This window comes from Corvus cornix, chromosome 28 (genome assembly GCF_000738735.6).
Source record: "Corvus cornix cornix isolate S_Up_H32 chromosome 28, ASM73873v5, whole genome shotgun sequence".
Taxonomy (NCBI): domain Eukaryota; kingdom Metazoa; phylum Chordata; class Aves; order Passeriformes; family Corvidae; genus Corvus; species Corvus cornix.
In genome coordinates, this window is record NC_046356.1 from 3,064,184 (window position 1) to 3,074,573 (window position 10,390).

The 10,390-nt window shown below is 61.4% G+C and overlaps 1 protein-coding gene across 1 annotated transcript; it reads left to right on the top strand.

Annotated features, from left to right (window-relative positions):
* Positions 1-651: 651 nt before the first annotated feature.
* Positions 652-9,157, top strand: WDR18 (WD repeat domain 18). The gene is given in 11 exon segments (XM_039566409.1): positions 652-789; positions 792-895; positions 1,367-1,477; positions 2,863-2,996; positions 3,364-3,505; positions 4,041-4,184; positions 4,392-4,456; positions 4,558-4,682; positions 7,487-7,653; positions 8,164-8,232; positions 8,502-9,157. Coding segments are annotated over 11 exon segments (1,296 nt in total). The 5' UTR covers positions 652-686; the 3' UTR covers positions 8,634-9,157.
* The last annotated feature ends 1,233 nt before the right edge of the window (positions 9,158-10,390 follow it).

Genomic DNA, 10,390 nt, shown 5'->3' on the forward strand with positions numbered 1-10,390 from the left:
TCATGAGGTTCCCACGAAGCTATGGGGTGCCCATAGGACTGTGGGGTGTCCGTAGGATTGGGGAGCAGCCAGGGGTACCCTTAGGGTTGTGGGGTGCTCATGAGGTTCCCATGAAGCTATGGGGTGCCCATAGGACTGTGGGGTGTCCATGAAGTCCCTATAGGGCTGTGGGGTGTCCATAGGATTGGGGAGTATCCAGGGGTACCCCTTAGGGTTGTAGAGTGCTCATGGGGTTCCCACGAAGCTATGGGGTGCCCATAGGACTGTGGGGTGTCCATGGAGTCCCTATAGGGCTGTGGGGTGTCCATAGGATTGGGGAGCAGCTAGGGGTACCCTTAGGGTTGTGGGGTGCTCATGAGGTTCCCACGAAGCTCTGCGTGTCCACACGAAACTCTGGGGTGTCCACGGAGTCCCTATAGGGCTGTGGGGTGTCCACAGGGTTATGGGGTATCCACAGGGTGCCCATAAGGCTGTAGGGTGTCCCTGGGGTCTCCATGTGCCCACGCAGTGTCCCGGGTCACCCATCCAGCGCCGACCGGGGCGGGCCCTGCTGAGCTTCCTGCCGCGTGCGCAGCTGCCGCCCCGCGCGCCCGCGGCGGCGCCGCTGCTGATTGGTCGGCGCCGGACGGGGGAGGCGGCGCTCTGGGCCGCGGCCGCGCTCTCTGTGGCCCTGGCGGACCGCGAAGATGGCGGCGCCCATGGAGGTGGCGCTGGTGTCGGACGCGGCGGGGCCGCTCTGCAACTGCTCGGTCTGGGAGCTGCACTCGGGCTCGGCCCTGCCCGGGTACCGCGCGGCAACAGCGGCCCGCGCGGACTCGCTCTGCTGGGCGGCGAGCACCTGCTGGGGGCCCAGCTCGGCAAGAGCTACATCAACGTCTGGGAGCTCCAGAGGAAGGTACCGGCGCGGCGGGCGGGCCCGGGCGGCGTCGGCTCGGGGGACGCCCCCGGGCCTCGCGGGGGGACTCCGGGCCCCGTGGGGATGTGACGGGGCCACCCTCCGTGCGGACCCCGCGGCCCCTGTGATGAGGAGCTCCTCCGTCCACAGAGACCCCCAAATCCATGGTCAGACCCCCCCCCCATGGCCCCTCTTCGCCACAAAGACCCCCCATGGCCCCTTTCTTCATGGAGACTCCCCTCTGTGCTCAGAGACCCCCATGGCCCCTCTCTCCACAGAGACCCCCCCAGTCCCTGGTTAGACCCTCAGGCCCTCCCTCCCTCCATTCCGACCCCCATCACCACGGGCAGGTGCCCCCCATCCCTCTCTTTGCAGAGACCCTCACAGTGATCCCCCTGAGCCCCCATGTCGGGGGGCCCTGCCTGCAGCCCCTTCCCCTCTCTGAGCCTTTCTGTGCTGTCTCTGTCCCAGGACCAGCTGCAGCAGAAGATCATCTGCCCCGGGCCTGTGACCTGCCTGACCGCCTCTCCCAACGGGCTCTACGTCCTGGCGGGGGTGGCTGAGAGCATCTACCTGTGGGAGGTACGGAGGTGCTGGGACGCTCGGGGCCACACAGACTCACACCCTGGCCAGTCAGGGAGTGTCCCCATCCCTGAGATGTCTGTAAATCCTGATCCTGGGGTGCCACAGCAGGCAAAGGCTGTACTGCCCACAGCCTGTGAGGCAGCTCGTCAAAGTAGGAGTGGGAGAAATCCAGGGAGAGGCTTCACTCTGCCTCCTTCTCCTCTTTCCAAGCATCTGCGATGCCTCAGGGGTCGGGTGTTGCCCCCACCAGGCAGCAGCACAGGACCTGGTTTTCCTTCAGTGCTTCTCTCACATTTCAGCTGCGTATTTGTGTGTGCCCAGGGTGCCAGCAGACCCTGCTGTGCTCTGGTCATTGTCCTGCTGGTTAATTACCGCTGGATTACTCGGGATTACGCTGGGTTCCCAGCACACCAGTGAGCAAATAAAAGCAGTAGCTTGTCCTGAGCCCGGGATTAAACCCCAGGATGCCTCACCTGGAGAGCTCCCCGTGCCAGGGGAGGTTTGAGCCTCATGGTGTGGGTGGCTCTGCCTGAACTCATCGGGCTTTGCTTGTACCAATGTGCTTGTGGCAGCACTGGAATGAAATCCCTGATGAGGGAGCAGGGGGCTCAGCCTGCAGTGGGAGCTGCTGCCTGTGATGCTCCAAGCTGGGCCCTGCTCCAGCTCCCATCACCCACAGATGTGTCCAGGGTATGGCACTGTCCCTCTGGCATGTTGGAGAGGCTCCATGGAAACCATCATGGAGCTGGAACCAGCCCTTAGAGCCCTGGATTTGTGGGTCTGTGAAACCCCTTGAATTGAGGTTGGGTTTGATTTTTGGGTGTAATTCAGACCATGGGAAGAAGTAGACTCTTATTTTATTTGAGACTCCTTTGCTTCTTGGTTCCCTCCCTATCTGCAGTGGTGCCTTTTAACAAGGAATGCTCCAGGTTTGGGGAATTCCTTGTCCACCCTAAAGCCCCTGCTGGCCCAGGACCATGAGCCACCCCTGGGGTGTCCTGCAGCTCTTATAACCCCACTTCCACCTCCTGAGGACCTGTGGGAAGAGGGAAGAAGTTGCCAAAGTAATATGAATATTAAGAGTGAGCAAGAAATCTTTGCTGCACACTCATGACTTGACCAGAGAAACAGCTCTGGCATCTCTGGCTTCCAGAGTTGGTGTGCCTGGACCTCCTCCACTGCCGTGTGCCGAGTTCCCCTGCGGCCCTGAGTGCCTGCTGTTGTTCCAGCTGTACCTCAGTGATGTCAGTCACTGTCCCTAAGGTGCAAACGGGCTCGTGTGGGCAACAGAACCCACTCTTCTCCCTTCACTGCATCAAGGGCAGGGTGCCACATTATCCCAGGACATCCTTGACACCTTTCTGCCCTTCCCTTCGCTCCAGGTGTCCAATGGGAACCTCCTCGCCATCCTGAACCGACACTACCAGGACCTCACGTGCCTCTGCTTCACCGACGACAGCAGCCACTTCCTCTCAGGGGCCAAGGACTGCCTGGCCCTGGTGTGGAACCTCTACAAGTAAGGGGGGCTGGGGGGCACAGGGATTTTGGAGGAGCTGAGCCCACAGCTGGGTGTGTGCCCTCCTTGCAGGCAGGGAGCCTTTCCTTGGGGACTCACCTGGGTTTCTTGGGAATGGGCATATGGCTCTGACTTCTTTCCCTGGGTGACACAGACAAACTGTGCCTTTTACCGAGGATCTTTGTCCCCCTGGGTTAGGGAGCTCAGCCCCTCAGCCTCGGTATCTGTGTGCCGGGGCTGCCAGCAGCTCCCATGTCCCATTTGGTCCCTACAGCCAGGAGAGGCATTCCCAGTGGGAGCAGAGGCTGGCCCAGCTCCCTGTGGGGCTCTGTCCTGGCTGACCCACCCGTCTCTGCTCTCCCCACAGTGTGTTGCAGGCAGAGCCCTCCCAGATCCCTGACCCCCGGCACGTCTGGTCCCGGCACAGCCTCCCCATCACCGACCTGTGCTGCGGCTTCGGAGGGCCCCTGGCACGGGCTGCCACCGCCTCCCTCGACCAGACAGCCAAGGTGAGGCTCATTTCAGAGGTGCCAGACCCTGCGGGATCAAAGCCAGGTAGCAGGAAGATGTCCCTGTCCCCAAGCTGTCCCGAAGCTTGCCCGGGTTGCAGTGGCTGAATTTCTTGGCTGTCTCTGCAATGACTCAGAGCTGCCAGACCTGGGCTCTGCCTCTCCAACAACAGCAGTTTCTCTGCACCTGCCCCCAGGCTGGACTGCTGCAGTCCCTGTTGTCCTGGGAATTTCGGGGTCAGCTCCTCTGTTTTCCATTGCTGATGTCTACAGGGAGAGGAGCAGACTGGAGCCTGTGGGGCAGGGGATGTTCTGGGGGCAGGATGGCCACAGAGAGGGTTCAGAGCTGTTTTGAAGCTGCCTGGGAAACTTCTTTCCTGGTCACAGAGAGGCTGCTCCTTGGTTCTGCTTTTGGACTCAGTTTCCCAGCCACAGCCAGGAAGGGACGCTGGGGTGGGATGCCAGGGTGTCAGTGTTCCTCCAGTGCAGCCATTAACATTCTCACCCCTGATTCTCCTGTCCCCTCTCACTCCAGCTCTGGGAAATCTCCTCTGGGGAGCTCCTGCTTTCCGTGCTCTTCGACGTGGGGATCATGGCTGTGACTCTGGACCTCTCTGAGTACCACATGTTCTGCGGGGGCATGGACGGGTCCATCTTCCAGGTCGACCTCTGCACCTGGGTGAGTGTGTGGGGCTGCAGGTGTGCCCTGTCACCCTGAGCCACGGTCACCTCCCCACTGGGACTGGTGTGACCTGCCAGGGCATGGGAGGGCCTGGTTCCCCTGTGTCTCCTCTGCCCCCTCCAGACATGGTGATGAACCTGCTGGATTCAGCCTTCCTGAATTTTAACCCTTCTCCTTCCTTTCTTCCTTCCTTCATTTCTGCAGCCGGTCCAGAGAGACCGGACCTTCCAGACAGAGCGGGAGAACGGGAAGGTCTTCAAAGGGCACAGGTGAGGAACCAGACGTACCATCTGCCCCCATCTGCCCACCTCACCAGCTTCTGGCAGTCCTGGGGTCATCCTGAGTTTAAACATCCTCTTCCCCATTCCAGGAACCAGGTGACATGTCTGTCAGTCTCCACAGACGGCAGCCTCCTGCTCTCTGGCTCTCACGACGAAACCGTCAGGCTGTGGGACATCCAGAGCAAGCAGTGCCTGAAGACGATGAATCACAAAGGTAGGAATGTCCTTATCTCCAGGATCCTCGCTGCCAGAGGCCACTGCTTGTCTCACCTGTGCTGCCCTGGGCACTCCAGGTGTGTTTCTGCCCCTTGCCTCACACCCTGGGAAGGGCAGAGGCGTTTGAGGGAGCCGAGGCTGTCTGGAGCGGTGCCATGACCTTGCCCCGTGTGTTAACAACCCCCTGTGCTCTGTCGGGAGTGAGTCACGGATTTCACCCTGTCGCTGAGGCCACTCAGGATCCTCCTCCTTGTTTTCCCAAGGGAGCAGTCACCCCACATACACCCCAGCTGTGTCTGGAGGGGAGACAGCTCTGTGACCCCGGCAGTGAGTGCCCATGAGCTCACGGGGCCTGAAGTGAATCCCAGATGAGCAGCCGTCTGGGATTTCAGTCTGATGGCTCCAGTAAACTGCAGGAGCAGCAGTTGGGTGCCTCAGCTACCTCAGAGGGATTTACCCCTCCTGTTGTTAACTGGGTTCCTCCCCCAGTTGTGGTGGTTTCTGGCCCCTGGTGCCACAGTGACTGTGGCATGGCCCAAACCCCCCCCAAAGGTGATGGTGGGAAAAGCCAGACCCTGTTCTTCTGTGAGGGTTGAGCTGCTGCCTCAGGGCAGTCTCTGGAAGCCAGGCTGCCTGCAGACCCTTTTGCTCTCCCCTCTGGCTGCCAAGGACCATCCCTAATTGGGACCCACTGCAGCGCCCATCCAGCCTGGCGCCGCGGGCACTAGAGGGTGAAAACAGACAGAATGGAGCTGTGAGTCATCCGAGCAGGGGGGGCCGGGCTTTGGCTGTGAGCCGGGCCTTGGAGTCCTCCCGAGGCTGCAGGGGAGAGTGGACAGACCAGGTTCTTCCCAGGAGGGGTAGGACTGGGCTGACCCCGAGCTCTGCAGCCTCTGCTGCCTGTGGGCAGGGATTTGGTTTCCCCAGCAGCCCTGGCACCTGCATGACCGTGCTGTGCTGCGTATGCACAGGAATGGGCTGGGAGCCCAGCACCCCTGAGCTGTCCCCACGGGGCCCTGCAGCCTCCCAGCTTGGGGGAATCTGCTGCCCCAACCCAGCCCCCTTTCCATGGATCCCTGTCCCCCTTTGACCTCTCTGAACAGTGAGCGTGAGCCCCCCAGCAAGGTCTGTCTGCTGCCTCTCCAGTGTGTCCCACTCCCTCCCCAGGGCAGAGGTGACAGGGGTCTGACATGGTGACGTGACAGCAGCCTCTGGCCCGGTGTCCTCGGGACAGCGCGGTCCCTCCGCTTGCCGGGCACACAGGACCCACTGCCCTCCCCTCAGCACTACTGCAAATAAATCCAAGGAGCTGGAGTGTGGCTGAGGGCCAGGCAGGCAGGCCAGGCATGGGGGGCTGTGTCACCAAGGGTGGCTTGTCCTTGGTGGGGGCAGAGCGGGTGGACTTGGAGAAGTCAGGCTGCTGCTCCCGGGTAATGAGCTGTGGCAGTGCTGGCGAGGCAGGGCTGCTCCTGGTCACTCGGTGTGGATGGCACCACTCCAGGGGGAAGCAGGAGACCTGTGGGATGAGGCTGGGAGCCAGTGCTGCCCCCAAATCCCTCCAGGCCTCAATTCCTATCCTGTCACACAAGCTCCATCCTTGTCTCTGCAAACACAGCATGGCACAGACCATCCCCGAGGTCTCGGTCCTGCAAGGCCATCCTGGGATGCTCTGGCCAATCTGTGCTGCTGGCAGCTCTGTCTTGGAAGCTGGGTTATTTGTGTCCCCCCAGCCAAGCCCAGTCCCCGTGCCCAGGCTGGCCTAGGGTCACCCACTGCCTGCTGCCCCAGGCCTTGGGGCAAGGTGATCTGGTACCGGACTTGCATCTGCACAGGGGCCCCAGAGAAGCTGTGGGGCTATGTCTGGGTGGTGACCAGGTTTGGGAAACTCTGGGTTCATTCCCAAGATTTTCTCCTGACCATCTTTGCTGTTCCTTCCTCTCAAACTGCTCCATGAGCTGCCAGTGCAGTGGGAATCTCACTGATGGGCACATGCCTCAGGAGCACAAATGTCTGGTCTCTAAGGAGGGAGTGAAGCCATCAGAGTTGGCCAGGAACAGCTTTGGGGCCCAGCACTCAGCAGAGCCTCTGCTCTGCTGGTGAGACCCAACCTTGGATCCTGGGAGGATCAGATTTCGGAGCAGGCTCTGGAGGGGTAGATGGTGGTGACAGAGCCCTCATCCATGTCAGAGCTGCTTGTGTCCATCTGCTCTGCAGAGACCAAAATCCTCCAGCAGCTCTGAGCCGCCTTAGGCCTCCCCAGGACCCCTCCTTCACCCCACACCCTCCTCCACAGCACCAGCAGCCCCCTCTCAGGTGCATCTGGACCCTCTTCACCTTTCCCTTTGGCCAGGAGAGATGGATGGTCGGGCTGTGGTAGCAGTGGCCGAGCTGCTGTGCCTGCTGGAGGGGGGCTGGGGGCTGCTGTGTCTGACAGGGCGTGGGGGGCTCCCAGCGAGCAGGAGCTGGGAGGAGCAGGAGCTGGGAGGGGGCGGCAGCCGTGGGTAACTGCGGTAATTAACGCGCTCATCAGCTCTGCCATTGAGAGCTGTGATGGATGGTGGCAGCACGGAGCTGCTGATGGATGGCGGCTCAGGGTGGGGGGAGGCCGGGCCCTGCTCCCCCGGGAGTGCCAACTGGCCCTGAGAGCCACAGCCCCGGGCAGGGAGAGCTGCTGGGGAGGGAGGAGAGTCCTGACCACTGCCTGTGCCAGGGTTGTACTCGCTGTTCTCGGGGCTACCCGGGGCCTCTGCCTCTCAAATCCACCAGGGTCCAGCCTGACCCATCCCCTCTGTCCCATCACAGGTCCAGTGACGAACGCCTTCATCGTGCTGGCCCCCTCCAACATGGTCAACCCCGATGGGAAGCCCAGCGTGCCCCTGCCCAAGTTCAGCAGACACCTGCATGGCACCGAGAGCAGCGACGAGCCGGGCACCGAGGGGGTGACGCTGCGCCTGGGGCTGCACCAGCAGGTACTGGGGGCCAGTGGGCAGCTGGGGAGGGGGCACAGACAGCCAGGAGGGGTTGTGCTGGAGCAAAGCTTCTCCTCCAGCTGGTGAGACCTGTTCCTGCTCCCTCCTGCTTCCTCCCCATCCTGGCTGCTGCAGTCATTTGTCCTCTCAGCCCCGTGCTGCAGCATGGGCTGGCTCTGCTGTCCCACCACTTCCTCGGTCCCAGTGTGGCTGTCCCCAGGCAGGGAGGGTCACACACCATCGGTGTCCTGCCCATCGCAGCCTCTCTGCCAGTGGCCCCAGAGCTGCTCCCCTCTGCCAGCATCTGTCTCTGGGCGAGTGACAGTGACAGTCCTGCCAGAGCTGATGGATAAGCTCCCTGTTGGGTTGGTGGCAGCAGGCCAAGGGGCTGTTTGCCTGGCGGAGGGGACAGCAGGATCACCCAGGGTTCCTGCCATGGGGAACCCAGTCTAGGGGCATGGGGGAGAGGGTCTGTCTGCTCTGCCAACCCCTCCATTCTGATCCCTGCAGGAGCCTGGGCAGAGCTACCTGGAGAAGGCAGAGAGGATGTACTCACAGATGTACTCAACGAGGGAAAAGGTGAGAGCTGCTCCCAGGCTGGGAGTCGGGTACAGACCCCTTGGGGAGGGGATCCTTGTCAGCTGATCTGACTCACGAGGCCCCGAGCGAGCTGGGAACGGGAAAAGAGCTCTGGAATCTGCTGGTGACATGGGCAGGAGGGGCTGCAGTTCGAGGAGGAGAAGGGAGGGGACCGAAGGGTTTGCGGTTTACTGCTGAGGGGGGAGCAGCAGCCTGTGCCTGCCAGAGCTGAGGCCCTGACACTTGTCTGTTGTGTTTTCGTGTCACAGAACCTGGTGGGAGACCAGGAGCACCTGACGATCCAGGTGAGCGAGCTGGAGGAGGAGGTGAGCAACCTCCGGAAAATCAACAAGGACCTCTTTGACTTCTCCACTCGCATCATCACCAAACCAGCCAAGTGAAGAGGCTCCCCCCGCCCTCGCACCCCTCCGCCTCTCCCTGTCTGGCTCCTGGGGAAGAACCTGCCCGCCCTCGGGCACCGCCCAGCCGGCTGCGAGCACCCGGCTCACCTCCCCGACCCGGCACACGCTGCCGCCTTCACCCGCTCCGTGACACGGGACTGAGACCGGCGCGGGGACTGCGAGGGGACAGCACAGGGACCGTGTTCACCCCGCCTCGGGGCCGGGGGGCACTCGGGCGGCCGCTGCAGGAGGAGCGTTGCCAGCTCCTGGGAGGGCTCAGGATGCAGCTCCTGCTCATTCCCCGTCTCTTCCCCTGCCCCTTTTTTGTTTCTTTTCGTTACTTGACCCTGCAGTGCAGACAGAAAAGTGTTTTTCTCTCAATACCGCTTTGAGATTGGATTTTGGAGACCCCCTTCCACCCACCCTGCTCCGCGGATTGCTGCTCAGTGCCACCGGACCCCGTGCTTGGGACAGCAGGGGCTGAGCAGCTCCTGCTCCGGGGGTGCAGTGGTGGGGGGGGGGGGCTGCTGCGACAGGTGGGGGGTCCCTGGCTACCAGGGCTGAGAATGGGGCTCCTGCTCTGTCTGGCGGGCAGGGCCCAGGGGTGTCGCTGGGCTTGGAGCACAGGTGGTGGTTTTGGGGCGCAGGGTCACACTGGGGAGGGGTGGGGGGGGCCAGCAAGGTGCTATTTCCAATCTCGTCAGTCAACAATTTATATATATTTGGATCCAGCAACTCTGTTTTCACGGTGTTTGGGGACTCGGCCTTTTGTATTGTCACAGCATGGCAGCGGGGGTTGTGGGTTTTGTTTAGGTTTATTTTTTACATAAAAGATTTGTTTTTTATAGTGAAAGATGCCCACGTTGGTTTCTTTAACACCCTCTGCGTGGCCACAGACCTTGACCACCCATCACTGCATCCCTGGGGCCACCTACTAGGAGTTGGGAAAGCGCTTCTTTATCCCCAAACTGCACAGTTGCCTTTGCCCTGGGGGTCCCTCCCTGTCCCTACAGGGTCTTGAGATGTCCCCTGGCCATCCCTCTGTGTCCCCCCACCCTGTTCAATACACCAGGCCCAGATGATTTAAAGTGCATTTTAAAACCGGAGCGTCCGAGCATCCTCGGCTCCCTCCAGTTCCTGAGAAGATGCTTTTAGCTTAATCACTGGAGTCCGTTCCTTTCCCTTCCTCTCCTGCTCCTCCTTTTCCTCCCAGCGCTTTGGATCAACATTCTTCAGCTGCAGCAGGGACTGGAGCCCAGAGCCAGGGGCTGTGGTGGGGGAAGAGGTGGGAGCACGTCCCTGTTGCAGGGAGCCCTCTGAGACCCCTGGGGATGCAGTCCCCAGCCAAGCCCCAAGCCCAGCACTCCCTCCCAGTCATCCCACACTCTCCCAGTCTTCCCAGTGCAGTTCCTGTTGGGGTGCTGCGCTTGGGTAGAGCAGAAGGGAGCCCAGTGAGCCCCCCCTGTGCTGTGCCTGGTGTTTGGGGGGCTTTTTCATTCCAAGATCCTGTTGCCCCTCCTGCCTGGACCGTGGGTGCTGTCCTGTGTTTATCCCTGTGAGAAGGAGCTGCCAGGGGTCCCGTGGTCAGGGTCCTGCTCAGGGGGAGACCAGCACTCCCTGACCCTCTGTGCTCTGGCAGGATTTTGTGCTGCCCTCCCGGCGGGTCCGGCTCCGCAGGGGAATTCAGCAGCTGTGACTCATTACATTTATTGATATTACATGAATCGATACTTTTTGCCAGATGGATTTTGGCTCCA